Source organism: Aspergillus brasiliensis (assembly GCF_001889945.1).
Source record: "Aspergillus brasiliensis CBS 101740 unplaced genomic scaffold ASPBRscaffold_2, whole genome shotgun sequence".
Classification (NCBI taxonomy): domain Eukaryota; kingdom Fungi; phylum Ascomycota; class Eurotiomycetes; order Eurotiales; family Aspergillaceae; genus Aspergillus; species Aspergillus brasiliensis.
Genome location: NW_027137443.1, coordinates 1,671,081 through 1,685,951, shown reverse-complemented (window position 1 = coordinate 1,685,951; position 14,871 = coordinate 1,671,081). Strand labels below are relative to the sequence as shown.

General features: G+C 49.0%; 5 protein-coding genes across 5 annotated transcripts; 4 read left to right on the top strand and 1 right to left on the bottom strand.

Moving 5' to 3' along the window:
• Positions 1–2,513: 2,513 nt before the first annotated feature.
• ASPBRDRAFT_192171 (EthD domain-containing protein) lies at positions 2,514–3,099 on the top strand (the record flags this gene model as incomplete). The annotated part of the gene is made up of 2 exons (XM_067620446.1): positions 2,514–2,669; positions 2,761–3,099. 2 exons carry the CDS (start codon positions 2,514–2,516, stop codon positions 3,097–3,099), a joined length of 495 nt encoding a protein of 164 aa, XP_067483240.1.
• A 1,087-nt stretch (positions 3,100–4,186) lies between these two features.
• ASPBRDRAFT_62250 (MDR family MFS transporter) lies at positions 4,187–6,012 on the top strand (the record flags this gene model as incomplete). The annotated part of the gene is made up of 2 exons (XM_067628360.1): positions 4,187–4,329; positions 4,429–6,012. 2 exons carry the CDS (start codon positions 4,187–4,189, stop codon positions 5,852–5,854), a joined length of 1,569 nt encoding a protein of 522 aa, XP_067483239.1. The 3' UTR covers positions 5,855–6,012.
• Positions 6,013–6,543: 531 nt separating this feature from the next.
• Positions 6,544–8,462, bottom strand: ASPBRDRAFT_192169 (putative GABA permease; the record flags this gene model as incomplete). The annotated part of the gene is made up of 8 exons (XM_067620445.1): positions 6,544–6,995; positions 7,052–7,372; positions 7,429–7,800; positions 7,861–7,952; positions 8,009–8,063; positions 8,113–8,171; positions 8,231–8,301; positions 8,376–8,462. 8 exons carry the CDS (start codon positions 8,460–8,462, stop codon positions 6,544–6,546), a joined length of 1,509 nt encoding a protein of 502 aa, XP_067483238.1.
• Positions 8,463–8,986: 524 nt separating this feature from the next.
• ASPBRDRAFT_116203 (Zn(II)2Cys6 transcription factor) lies at positions 8,987–10,841 on the top strand (the record flags this gene model as incomplete). Its single annotated transcript, XM_067616960.1, has 3 exons — positions 8,987–9,019; positions 9,087–9,845; positions 9,906–10,841. The coding sequence occupies 3 exons, from the start codon at positions 8,987–8,989 to the stop codon at positions 10,839–10,841; spliced, it is 1,728 nt and encodes a 575-aa protein (XP_067483237.1).
• A 1,438-nt stretch (positions 10,842–12,279) lies between these two features.
• ASPBRDRAFT_169463 (flavin monoamine oxidase family protein) lies at positions 12,280–13,825 on the top strand (the record flags this gene model as incomplete). Its single annotated transcript, XM_067619660.1, has 3 exons — positions 12,280–12,757; positions 12,872–13,190; positions 13,255–13,825. 3 exons carry the CDS (start codon positions 12,280–12,282, stop codon positions 13,823–13,825), a joined length of 1,368 nt encoding a protein of 455 aa, XP_067483236.1.
• Between the last annotated feature and the right edge of the window lie 1,046 nt (positions 13,826–14,871).

Below are 14,871 nucleotides of genomic sequence, written 5' to 3'. Positions count from 1 at the left end.
GCAAGTAGAGGATGTATGCCCCTTTTATAAAGCAATACCATGTCGCCGCTGCAAGTATGAGTGATCGAACCTTAGAACTGAAAAGTATAGTCCAGTTAACAACATGATATAGCAAGCATAGTAGTCAAAACCAAACTATCGTGGTTGAAGTTGTAAAAAGCGACTCAGCTCCCAACCTGGTGAGAAACTCATGAAATTCTCAGTTTCTGTTGCGAGCCAGTATTTATACTAAGTCAACAACAATGGACACCATTGTGGAGATCGGGAATTGCGAACAATATAGTCGAAACTCCCAGTTTCATGAAGCTATCATGTAACTAGCGATAGCTACTTGCATAACGACACAGAAGGAGCAGCAGATTGTGTTACAACGACTCGTAAAATAGCTATTTTTAGCCGTAGTGAGAGGTATAATCAAGATGACCTAGAAGAAGCCTTCTATCAAGTATAGAAGGGAGGAGGAAAAGAAGCGCGTCGTCTACACGACCCTGTTCTCTATGAGACGGGAGGACAATTGTTCTATAGTCTTCTTGAACTACTATTCAAAGCTTGGGATATAGAAACGCGTAATGAAAGCTCTGAAGGGATGATTCAATCTACTACATATGTACACTAGTGAGGTCAGTGTTGTATAACGAGGATTTTAGGAAGAGCCTCAGTAGGTAGAAAGAGACATGCGTATGGGGTGAGGCAAATAATCCAGATTGAATTAGTCAATGCATGCATAGCATGATTTCGAGCTTTTTGATATACCATCATCTTCAGGCCAGTGCTGCTGAGCCTCGAGCTTGAGCATCTTGCAGCACGCCAGTGAAACGTTACAACTACGCCGTGACTCGTTAGCTGAGAACACTATTTCGACCATGGATTACCTTCTCGAGGTGAGGTTTGTCTTGGTTGGAACAGAAGACCCACATCTTGATAGATAGGAAGTGGCTTCGTGCAGTACTAGGTTCAAACTGGCTCTATATATCTAGCTAGGAAGTAACATCCAAAAGTATTGTTCGACACTGACAGCCAGTATCTAGAATGGATATCACCATACTCTGTTCTTTGTGATCCTTGAGAAAACAAGAAAAGAGAATGAAGGTGAATGAAACCAGAAAAGCTTTCAGAGAATAATGTATTAACTGCTTTCGCTAGACAATTAGTAGCCTTGCCAAAATCTTTCATGATATATGCGGTTTTCAGGCGCTCGATATCCAAGTCGTGGTGCATGCAGCTCGTGCTGGATATTAGAATTACACTTGGCTGGATGATCCACAGTATCTACACATCTAGTTGCTGCTTCACGGAGATTGATAGCGAGTTGTCCACGGAGGAGGAACTCGAAGCATGGGTGTGATTTACTGACTAAGTGGCGGATCTAACATACTTCCTCTATACTCAGCACGATCACTCACACGTGCACAAGGCTTCCGCAGGGCCAATCTCGACCGGGCATCATTGACAGCTTAGGCCTGATTGATTATTGGAGAAGCAAATCGCACGTGAAACCTGGATTTGTAGGCCACGGTAATTGCCTCCTTTGGCTGTGAAACATCCTGCAGTGTGGGCCTGCCGACAGGCTATTGAAAAAGTATATTGATCAAGAGAGGATTGATGTCGCGTGATTTTACAGCAGCAAGAGACAGTAAGAATGTGTCATACTAGAAGTTCAACGAGGCGAAGACACTCCAACCTCCCCCCAATGTTCTGGGAACTGCATAGGTCGTCTTATACCTTGTGGGTAAGATTGCGGGCTTCGAGCGGATCCCAGAGCTCTTCGAGGCTATTTGCGGCCTTGGGAAAGCGACAAGCGTTCCCAATGTCACCGGCTCAGCTTGTGGGTGCGTTATATCTTGGAATAGAAGTAAGGCGAGGAGACTAGAAGATGATAAAGGTAAGTGTCGACCAGGACATCTCTCTGGGAAGATGGGAGATTTGGGGTGGGATGGGAAAGGTACGCGGAGAATCATTGTTAGTGAGTGCATGCTGGGCATTGGACGAACGGACTAGTACCTTCCGTAGTCTCCATGACAGCCATCCCCAACCACTGTTGCATATCCACGGTCTGAGGCAGACTGGGAAGGCGAATAGAAGTACTAGTACTGCATGGTCCAACTGGGGTATGGAAAGTTAAGCAGGGATCTGAGGGGCGAAGCAGGAGCCTTGTGGGGGTAGTGGACCAGCAAAAGCGAACGACAAGTAGATGGTCAATTAGCGTGTCTTTAGTTGATAGTTAGTGGGATGTAGTGCACAGATTGATAGCCAACAACTTAACCAGAGAGGCAGATCCCAGCACGAGCCAGCCTTTGTTTGTACGCGCGGTTTGTTGCTTCCAAAGGAGGAGTTGCAGGGATAAGACCTTCTACTAGTAACTTAGTGTGTCACCCCGCTGTCAGAATAATGGACATATATTCGGATCTCCCCCAAGGCTGATTCGTCTCGCTTTCGTTTCCCATGCCTCATCTTTCCATTCAACTCTACTACACAACTTCTACGTTCTCCGTCTTCCCACATCAGAACTCAAAATGGCTCCCCAGAAGCAATTGGTCCTCAAGCTGACCTCATTTCGCTACAAGAAGGAAGGTATATCGTGGAAGGACTTTCATGAATATGGAGCTAGACACCATGCACCCATGGCTGCCCGTATTCAGGAGAGACACGGCGCGTACAAGATCACACACGTGAGTTCCCAGCTGTCTGTTGATCACCTATTCCTCTCTCTCTCTCTCTCTCTCTCTCTCTCTCTTGGCTAAACCTTCTCTCTCTCGCTAGGTGTACACCCCACCTATCACTAAGAGCCTCATCACCGAGAAACTTCCCTGGGCTCTCCGTCCCGGCTGGAAACTCGACGACCACGACGTTTCAATCTCGATGTATGTGCCTGATCCCGAAACACTGCAGGCAATCATCGCAGACCCAGAATTCCAAAGTCTCGTTGCCGGGGAGGATCATATCTTGGACCAGGAGCGGGCCACGGTGACCGCAGGCTGGGAGGAGGTGTTTCTTGACGAGGGCAAGATTGTAGATGTTGAGCGCGAGAGCTGGGAGGCACTTACAGCCATGGGTCAGGATAGCAAGAAGACGTCTGCTCCTGAGGATGTCCGTATCTAGAGCAGCTATGCTACTGGCTGGGCTCCTAATAGATAACTGACCTCAAGCTGTAGTATTTAACATTGATGTGATTCCTGTTGGTTAGATTAGTTGATTATCCATACCAAGACCTATCCGCAGCCAGTTTTGCCCAATACTTACTGATTATAAGGCTACCAAGTCCTCGACCCCAAGCTCGAGACTCCATGCTGCACTTGAAGTGGGTGTAGTTGTAGCTTTTCCGGGTCCAGGAGCTCTGTGCAATGTCATGCCCAATCCATGGCAAACTCACAAATTCACCAGCTGCTTAGATAATCTAGACAGATAAAGGCATCTGCATCTGGATCACAGCGCAACTCTGCTTCAGTATGGTGACTGCGCAAATCCCCGCCTCCGCACCTTTGTTGGGACTTCGCCAATATCTCAATCCCCGCTCAAGGAAGAAGCAGGAAGGGTCCGTGTTATCGGAGAACTACGCAGGATCCTCGAAGAGGACAGCGAGGACTCTGTGACTTGGGGCACGGGATGGGAAACACGTCTATCCCACGAGTTACGAAAGATTGAGGTGGTCTAAGAGATGGGCATCCCATCATGGTCCGTGAGAGAGAGAGAGAGAGAGAGAGAGAGAGAGAGAGAGAGAAGCATACTTTGAATGGACGGAATGACCAAGGACAAAGAACCTAAGACTAGTCTACTGTGTACTACGAGGCTATGGGGTTAATCCTTGGCTCGTTAAGGAAAAGGTGAATGCCAACTCTGATATGGGTTATCCCGTTGGTTAATATGAACATCGATGGCTGGACTAGAATAGGCGCATGTAAGATTGCAACCGTAGATTTACAAATCACACTGTAAGGACTGTGCAGGGGTTCAGCCTTAGCGATGTCACTAAGCCTCACTAACTCTTTCATCCTGCCGTTTTGGATGTCTTAGTTGAATTCACCATCTACTTGGTTGATTATTTAGTTCTGACAGCTTGCAGTAGCCATCGCTGGTTCTTCATCGTGTCTCTCGCTCACTTTAAACATCCCGTTATACCCCTTCACGGAGACAAACGGAAGAAGGGTAAACTAAAGGTAAAGCTTTGCAACCTTCGGTAGAACAAATCATGGCTGCTCGTGGTTGGCGATTCTGGCTGATTATTGCTGGACTGTCAATAACCTCCCTCCTCACCGCGGTCGAATCTACTGTTCCATCGACCGCTCTGCCCACCATCTCGCGCGATCTGAACGCAGGAGAGTCCTATGTTTGGTTTGTGAACGCACTCTTCTTGTCAAGGTATTGTTACTCTCCTCTCCACACCTCTTCTTTCCTCCTGCAATGCTAAATCGTGCGCCATGGCCCTTCCAGTACCGCCGTCCAGCCTCTCTTTGGACAACTGGCCGACGTCTTCGGTCGACGATGGCCTCTGATCTCCGCCGTTGCTCTCTTTGCTCTAGGCAGTGGCATCGGCGGTGGTGCCAGTTCGACCGCGATGCTTATCGCCGGGCGCACAATCCAGGGAGTGGGCCTCGGAGGTGTCAACATGCTCATCGACGTGGTCGTCTGTGACCTCGTTCCCTTGCGCGAGCGAGGCCAGGTGACTGCGCTCATCTTCGTCGTGTTCGCCTTGGGATCGTCTATCGGGCCCTTCATTGGGGGTGCCTTCACACAGCACGTCACTTGGCGGTGGGCATTCTATATCAGCCTTCCAATCGCCGGCACCGCGATGGTGTTCATGATCCTCTTCCTCCAGGTCAAGTCTCAGAAGCACACCACCTTGGCGGACAAACTGAAGCGCATCGACTGGCTAGGCAATATCATACTGGTTGCTGCGGTAGTAGCAGTCCTCATCGCACTCAGTTTCAGTAGCGCCTCATACCCCTGGTCAAGCTGGCATGTCATTGTACCATTAGTGCTGGGGCTCGTCGGACTGATCGCCTTCGCCCTGGTACAGGTGACGCCCAAGCTCTGTCCAGAGCCAACCATGCCTCCTCATCTTTTCGCCAACCGCACCACCTTTGCCGCGTTCGTCATCAGTTTTCTGCATGGAATGCTCATGTACTGGGAGCTATACTTCTTGCCAGTATACTTCCAGGGGGTTCAGCTGAGTACACCCACCCGGTCCGGCGTGGAGTTACTACCCACTGTAATCGTCACTGTTCCCGCCGCCATCGCCGCCGGAGCCCTTATCACTAAGACCGGTCGATACAAGCCTATACAAATCAGTGGTTTTGCCTTCATGGCCCTCGGCATGGGTCTCTTCAGCCTTCTCGACCAGAAATCCAGCACCGGAGCCTGGGTCGGCTTCCAGGTGCTGGCAGCCATCGGCTCAGGCTTCATCGTCACCTCGACCCTGCCGGCTGCCCAGGCCGCGCTGTCCGAGGCTGACGTTGCCATCTCAACGGCAACCTGGGCGTTTTGTCGCGCATTTGGCGCCGTCTGGGGCGTCTCCATCCCAGCCGCCATCTTCAACAACCGATTCGCCGCGCATGTGAGCGCACAGAAGGATATGGGACTCGCCACGCAGGTGCTGCAAAACACCGGCAACGCGTACCAACAAGCCTCGCGGGAGTTTGTCATGCAGTTTTCGCCCGAGGTCCAGTCGATAATCATTGAGGCGTATACCACGGCGTTGCAGCGAGTGTGGCAGATTTCTGTGGTGTTTGCTGGGCTAGGCTTCTTATTTGCATGGCTGGAAAAAGAGGTAGAGTTGCGGACCACGCTGGAGACAGAGTACGGGCCGGAAGAGAAAGAGCCGTCGTTGGAGGGAGAGCGAGTTGTGGTGCCCAAGTGAAGCTGATGTGAAAGTGAGCTGTTCTGATCTACTTTTGATTAAGGTTTTAGGAATGAACAATCCGCCCCTGACGTGAACAAGATACACATAGTTGCATAGGCAATCAAGAATCGTCGATTACAAATACATAATTAACCATCAATTCCAAGTTTCCCGATCATATGCAGAACAAAAGGGTAGAAAGGGAAAGACCAAAAGTATAGTACAAGCAAGGCCAGAGCATGCAAGGTTACAGAGTTCTATAGAAATTGAATAGCTTCAATCAGAATCACCCAGCTGTAGAATCTCAATAACATATAACTAACCACATACTATTATCTCCCACCTAGATCTCAAATATCGCCCATCAATTGATATTCAGTGTCAGTAATGCTTTTAGTCTTAGAAAGGTTGAGACCATACAATAGTTAATGGTTCCAATAAGATGACTAACTCACCTCTAGATGATTATTCTTCCACTTCAAGTGTTGCTCCTTCTCTTTCCATTGTAAGTAAAGAATAGAGCCGTTACTGCTTGAATAGCTAATTATATGTTGGGATATGATATCACTTCGTCTGGCCTCCAGATAGACGCGGTATATTGTTCTTAGCCTACCGGTCAGCGCCTAGGCACTATATGTCGCTTTCTAGTAGATATATATCCAATTGCTGCTTCCTATACTTTATATTATCACATACACTCTGTCTCCTTACAAGCCAGCAGGACCTTTATATTCCTTTCGACCCCGCACAAGCCAGAAAACCACGCTCATCAGCCAAACGAACCCAAATATCAAGGAAGCATAGTTCATATTAGACGGCGTGACGGGTTGATAGGAGGGAAACACCATGAAGATGCTGGTGAATAGGAGATAAATGATGGCGGTGACATTGATTGCAATGCCGGCGCGGCCAAGATTCCATGGTCCATAGTTCAAACTGTGTGGTGCGGAGAGACGGCGCCATAGGAAGAATACGATAGGCACAAGGTATGAGATATGTAATCCTAAGACGGCAAGTGAGAGGATGGCGTTGAAAGCAGTAGTCGAGGCGATGTTGATGAGCCCAAAGAGGATGAGCAGACAACTGGTTGTGGTTATTGCGCGCTTCGGCAGGTCTGTGCGAGCATCAAGCTGAGAGAGGTAACCGGAAAATGGAAGAGCTAAGAGTGTCAATAGATGCTTATTAGGGGTGGGGAGATAGGGAAACCGATCCTACCTCTATCTCGAGCTAATGAAAGAACCATGCGTGCTGTCGATGCTAGCAGTGCAATGGTACCCAGCCAGGCTGCGATTATTAAAACAGCCGTAAGGGCACAGCTTCCAGCCAATGACCCTGTCACACTGCGGAAGATCTCGATTATTGGATAGCTGGTGGGGGTCTCAAGTGCGCTTTCCATGTCTCCCATGCAGAACAGAATGGTGAGTAGGAAGATGAAGCCCAATATATCGTTGATGGCCAGCGAGCCCAGCATACAGTACGGGACGGCAGTCTCTGGGTTAGCCATCTCCTCGCAAAGATGGATGGCTCCGTCGTAGCCTAGGCTCGGTGAATTAGGATGTGTATTAGGGACGACGAGGTGGTTGGTAACAAACCTGCCAAGACATAGCAGCTAGATAACATTCCTAGGCACCAGGCAAGGCCATTACTAGGCCATCCAGTGCTATTTAAAAAGGTAGTAAAGACAAAGCTGGCATCATGCTTGGCCGGCACACAAACCCACATAACAATTAGGACAACGACAAATCCCATCAGATGAATGATGAGGGACGTCGTTTCGACCAGGGAGAAAAGGCGACTGCCCCAGAGGTTGAGAGCCGTGGCGAGACCGACAAGAGCCCAGTAGATCATTGACAGATGCCAGCGCTGAGGCTGATAGGCCTCGCACGTAAGAACTACAAGACCTTGTGTCATACCTGCGGCAAGATATGGGGCACTGGCAGTGAACGATACCCATCCAAAGGTTCCTGTAGATGTATTAAGAGATAAGCATAGTCGTGTATAAGCCTTGTGGTGACAGCGCCTACCTATCCATCCCACGAACCAGCTGAGGATGTTCTGCCAGTTCTTGGGTGCGAACTTTGCAATAAAGTGATACTGGCCTCCAGCGGTAGGATACCTAGCATGTAGCAAAGTCAGCTAGCCTCATTGAATGCGAAAGCAGGAAGTACTAACATAGACACCATTTCACCCAGGGAGGCTGCTGTCGCCATGGAACCCACAATCGCCACTACCATCTGATTAGACTTTGAGCACAGTCGGAGAGAGGCGAGACGAACGAAGAAATCCATAGACGAGAGACACAGGGCCACCGCTAACGAGACCTGAGGACATTGTACTATCGTCATTGAATAGTTAGACACGAAGTCAAGGTGTTGGAGTGAAGGCAGGCTTTACCTAGAGAGAGCCTCCCACGTTGACATGAGAACCACGGTCAAGGAAAATATAGTGAGCCGAGAAAAGGGCTTCTACAGGTAGATCATCATAATTAGAGGGTGTCCATATGAGTTTAGACTGGTAGATCAGCAGAGAGGCTACTGACCTTAAGCTGGATAACCTCTCCCACACTGACACCATTATCGTCCACATCTGCCGACTTGGCAGTCATAGTATCTCCAGGGACCTTCATGATGGGTGACAATTCGTTTTCCGCAAGAGAATCGCCATAGGTTCATCAATTGTAAAGCCGATGGGGGTAGGAATGGCATGTATAAAGCCGGAATTCAAGAGGTATAGAGTCGATCAAGAGTATCCAATGACCGTGTCACATCCTGGAAGATAGGCATCTCGGAATTGCCATGGTCATTATCCTTGGAACTGATATACAGCTGCAAGGCTATTAGCTCTCGTATCTGAAAGAGTATAAAAAGTGCGGACCAGTGGAACGTTCCGAAGCTTATCTTGAGCAGCGGAATTGCGGGGAAGAAGATACGTTATCAAATCCTGCGGATCGTTGCCGCCATGTACAATAAGCTTCATCCACTCCACTCCATAGTCACTCCATGGTCCTCATGAGAAACACTGCAGTCATACTCTACCCGAGCTGATAGTATCAATGTCGGATCCACAACCAGTCTCACGCCGCAGGTTCAAGACCCGCAGTGAGTATCTAACCCATGGGAGCATGACATTGAGCAAACTGACACGCCTCTGATGCCAGATGGCTGTCTTAGATGCAAACAAAGAGTGGGTGTAACGAATCCAATCGTGTCTACCTACTACTTAATAGCTTCCAAGCTGAGTTCAGAGACAGCGGATCAAATGCGACGAGACGCTTCCTGCGTGCAACCAATGTACCCGTAAACGCTTCGAATGCCCAGGATATAAACGTCCGTTGAAGTGGTCATCCAAGTACGAGGTGGGGAAAAGTGACAATATTAGCACAGCCACGAAGCCTTCAGAGCAGGTACGCCAGACAACAGATCCCATCCAGTCATTACGACCGAACTTGGTGGAGTCCACTGTGTCAGACGGCACCACGCGTTTCCTGTCTGTGCAGACAGATGTCCAGCCCCCGCAGAATGAGACTGCTGCTGGATCAGACCCCGTATTGATCTTTGCGGCAAATTCTGCGCCTTCAAACGATATCTGGACCCCTTTGACTTTGGTATGCACTGATTGTGGTGATCCTTGGACAAGCACCATTCTAGCGCAACGGACCTTGTCTACTCCACGACACGATGACACTGCACTCCTTCGGCATTACTTCTCCACTGTTTGCCCAGTTAACTCGTGCTTTGACTCACACAAGAATTTCTTCCGTGTCGAAGTGGGATCTCTGATAAGCTCCCGTCCTCTGATTCACTACTGTGTACTGTCCATGTCCGCCGCCCATCTGACGGCAAGGCAGAGGGATATGGCGACGATCACGCTGCAGCACCGGACAAACGCACTGTCCTGCTTGAAATCAAGAATCGCAAAGGGATTTATGACACACCAAACAACCAATGGATCACCACTTGATGACGTTGCCGAGATTTTACTTGGTAGCATACTTTTGGGCATGACAGAGGTAGTCATCCTCAGTGCGTCTATGCCAGCCTTTTGATGTCAAGCTGACGGCCTTTCGTAGGGGTGGCATGATCCCACTCAACTCGGGATCATACATCTCCGCGGTGCACGCACCTTGTTCCAGAAGTGGATAACCAACGTCCCGGAATGCTGCCCTCGGACCAGAACTATAATTACGGGCATCATGTCCTACTGGGAAGCAGTCGCCTCGTTTGTACACAACCAATCACTGGACTCAATATCCTACCTGGTGCCGTTCTCTCTCGAGACACGCCACATCTATGTCAATCCGTGGACAGGAATTTGCACTCCACTTTTCATACATCTGGCCCACGTTGGTATATTGACAAGGCAGCGCTCTCTTGCCAGGCAAATGTCTGCAAGCTTGTGGGGCAATATAGGCCCCGATATGCTCGAGCAGGCCAGAGCCACTGAGAATGCGCTTCGCTCCTACAGAATCTTATCAACGGACCAGATAGAAGATACAGTTGATTCCCGAACGCCTATCGACCACCTTCAGCGGGTTGCGCGCGTCTACCGGCTTGTAGGACTACTTCAACTCTACATGGCCTTCCCCGAACTGCATGGAGACCACTCTGTGGATATCAGCTTAGAACACAGTATCATGAGCATGGCCACCAACGTCCTTACCACCATTGGAGTGCTTCCCCCCACATCTGGAGTGTACTGCTTGCTCACAATTCCATTGATTATTGCGGGTAGCGCTTTGCAGCTTCCTTGTTTCTCGTTGGAAGTCCCCACTTCCACGTTGCAGCAAGATGCCTATCTCTTCTGGAGGAACTTCGTGCGCGAGCGCATAAAGACCGTTCAGGAAATTGTAGGACTCGTTGCCATTGGCCGCGCGCAGACGATTCTCGATAAGGTGTGGCTTTTAGCCGACATGCGAAGGGCCGCCGAGGAGCCTGGCCAGAATTGGGAGTATATTCAGTGGACCGAAGTGATGAGCTCCGAGAAGTTGGAATCGATCTTTGGTTAGAGCGTTTGTGGCACTAGCCGGATTGGGGAAAATAGTGCGTCAACTGGAACAAGTCATGCGATTGGTCAGTTCTCATATACTTATAGATGTCTTTCCTACTTGGGATTCGTAAATCTTGCCTGGTAAGGAATTCCCAGGCGACACTAATGACAGATATGCTAAGATGGAAGGCTCGCGGTTCTTCTCAGCAACTACAGTTACAATAACTCCACCGAAGCGATTCATCCCTTGACTACAAACAAGCCAACTACATATATAGCGTCGTTCCAAGCCTACTAGAGTACTATCCGACTATCCTCCCCTTGCCTTTCGACCCAGTCCCCCAACCATAAGATTATCATGGTCCTCCAGGTGAAAAGCAAAGCTGCAAGTTACAATGTCCCTAGATACGGTGACATACCCAACATCTTCTTCGGTACTTCCTCTTCCCCAACTTTCTCATTGACGGGACATTGATAGCAGAGACAAAGAGGACCTGCTAGGAACGAGCAAACCTGGCCAAAAGAACCCTATTGTCGGATCCTGGTTCCGAATCGAGAAAGGACCCGAATCTACGCCTCCGACATACTCGTATGACGAGGTTGGGGTTGTCATTGAGGGTGCGTGAGCCAATCATGATCTTTGTGGATATTGGTGATAAAATATGTATTGACTGAATACGCTTTCATTCCTGTGAAGGGGAAATAAAGCTCCGTGATGAAACTGGACAGGCCGTTACAGTGAGGCCGGGGGATACGTTCTTCTTTCCAAGAGGTAGTACTATCACGTTTTCCACGGAAAGTTATGGCCTGGCGTGGAAGTGCGGGGGTCGTGAGATGGCGAAGCTTTGACTTGTATCACTAGGTTAGGCTGTAGGGTTCGGAGTTTATTTTGCTATATCATATGTGTCAGACTATAGTAGCAAGCCACTCAATAAAGGGCTTGTTCCTTGGACATATCTGTTGCTTCTGTAGGCATAATATGAATAATGTAAGAGAGATGTTGGAGTTCGTTCTGTCCCGTAGTTGACATTACATATGGGATTACCTTAAGATGTAGTAGTACGTGCGCATATACGAGAGACAATCAATAAAAGGATCAACTAATGCCAGGACTGACATATACGCTGATCCATTCCCCTCGTTCTACTATCTAGACTCACATCCTGCTGGGCGGCACCATTACCCGATTTGGCAAAAAAGTGCGTCAAGTATTCCTCCTGCCGCCCTTGGATTGTCCTGTCATTTAGTTACACTTTAGCATCAAACTTGAAATGAACCTGTCTCAGAAGTAACGGCTAGAAGCCTAACACCCACCTGCTATTGTCCGGATAGCCCATCCCGGCAAACAGTACTTGAGTAGCACAACATCCTCTCCTCAGATTATATAGATATGTTGCATGCTACTAAGTGTCTATATTTCCCTTGCACTATTATAACTCAATCCCTCTACATTGACCATGTCTCGTTCCCACGAAGGCTACCTCTGGACACCCAAGCAAGTCACCGAAGGCCTGCCCACAGACGCAGTCCACCCAAGCACGGCCACCCTCCAGACCTACTACGATGTAATCGTCATCGGGGCGGGATTCGCCGGGCTCATTGCAGCCCGAGATCTAAGCAAGAAACACAACCTCAACGTCCTGCTCCTAGAAGCCCGAGACCGCATCGGCGGTCGGACATGGACAGCCAAGGTCCTCGGCGAGGAGATCGAAATGGGCGGGACCTGGGTTCACTGGAACCAACCGCATCTGTATGCCGAGCTGCATCGGTATGGTTTGCACCGGAACTTGAAGACCTCTGCGGGGAGTTTGACGCCTGTTGATCAGTGGTTCAAACCACGCAGTGGCTCCGTGGAGAAGGTTTCTTCTGAAGACTATCAGTCCGCGCTTGAGCGCGTTGCGAAGTTGTTCTTCTCGATTGATGGACTGGATAGTCGTGCGTTGATGCCGTATCCGCATGATTCGCTGAGGGAGCCGGCGCCGTGGAAGAGGTATGATTATCTCAGTGTGGAGGAGCGGTTGGAGCGGGTGGATTTGGATGGGTTGTCAGCGTGGGAGAAGGAATTGTTTGCGTCTAATGTTAGCACTTTTGGAAGCGCGCCCGTGAAGGATATTGGGTTTGTGGAGGCGCTGCGATGGTTTGCGTTGGGGGGTCATAGTATGGCTGGGGTGTTTGAGTTGGCGGGCGTATATAAATTGGGGAGTGGAGGGATGACTTCTTTTGCTCGAGCTATCTTGGGGGAGTATACTGGTCATGTTAGCTTTGGGACGGTCGTTGGGCAGATCAACCATGGTCGTGAAATGGTGGAAGTTGTTACTAAGGATGGTCGGAGCATTGAAGCTGGTGCGGTGATGTCGACGATTCCACTGTAAGTGTCTTTGTGTCTCGAAACATATCAGTCCCATTCGCTAACACCTTCACAATGACGACAGCAACTGCCTCCCCGACATCCAATTCCACCCCCCACTATCCCCCCTCCGACAAGCAGCCATCACAAATGGCCACATCAACAAAGGCGCAAAGATCCACTTCAAGCTTCGCGAAACACTACCCGGCTGGTTCTTCACCGCAAATGACGGCAGTGACTCGAGCTTTGTCTTTGCGTTCTCAGATCACAATGGAACCCAGCCATTGAGCCCCTCTGGCACCTGGTGCATTGGGTTCGGATACAACGACCAACTTACTGATAAGAAAGATAGCAGACATATCTTGCAGAGATTCAAGAAGGACATTAACCCGGATGTCACTATCGACGCCTATGCCACTCATGACTGGATGAACGATCCGTATGCGAAGGGGGCTTGGGCGTGCTGGGGACCAAATACTGCGTCGGAGTATTTGGAGGAGCTTCAGAAGCCGCATGGACGGGTTGTTTTTGCGAGCGCGGATTGGGCGGATGGATGGAGGGGGTTTGTGGATGGTGCAATTGAGAGGGGGCAGGCTGCTGTGGGTGAGGTTTTGAGGGTGTTGCAGGGGAGGGATGGTGGGAGGGCTAAGTTGTAGTTTAGGTTTGATATGCTGCTTAACAGGTTCTGAGGTAAACCAAATATTTCTATCTATACGTCTGGAATCATTCAACTTAGGCTCTCTGAATTATGTTGTATCAGATTTAGTGTATGGACGGTGGTTTTGGCTTTTGGGAAGTCATACTGAGAGATTAGTAGTATACAAGGAGGTCAAAGCAAAATCAGAAGCAATGTCCTAGACTGAATACAGTAGTAAGCGTTTATGGGAAGTGAGAATAGTATCCTGATTTGCCCGTGCATCGGTACTGATTGTTCAGAGATAATAGAAACAATTACTTGATTTCCAGAATTTCCTAACAATAATCAAGTATCTACATTCTGCGAAGATTACAAATGTAACGTCAGTGCTCTTGCTACTCGACCTGATAAGCAGTACCTTCAAATCCAGCACATGGGCCAGAAAGAAAGTGTTGATCACATCAAAATCCCCGACGTGCTACAAACCAATGGGGGTTTTAAGCACAGCCTCATCAACACTACAACCTGGTGCTCGCTTGTGTAGCATACCGCTAGATTTCTAGCCAATAGGATAGAAAATGTAGCATGCAAAGTGATTGAATTGCATCTTGCATCGTGTGCTTGACATGTCGGTGTGAGTGCAGCTGGAATGATGACAATGACTGGAACTAGTCACTCACCGCACAGCAAGCATCGGTGACGATTCAAGAGTTTAATCGATCAAGGCAGGTAGGTAAGCGATGAAAGTGGTGGGTAGGTATGTTGATGGCATACTATTTCTAGTCATATTGGCACTAGTAACCACCGGCACTAGCAGTGTAGAGCACGTGTTGATCTATATAGCAAGTAGCAACCTACTGTATGTAACTAGGTTATCTATCTTCTCTACAGAGTACGGAGTATGTATCTGACCAACCATGAGTAAATTCAACGACTTGTGGATTTACATAAACAATCAAGGTATCGGGGAGAAAAGGAAAAGTCCTTGTGACTGGTCATCTGCTCCACTTTCCTTGCGCAAAGTGATGTGTGCCGTGTGTGTGTGTGTGTGTGTGTGTGTGTGTG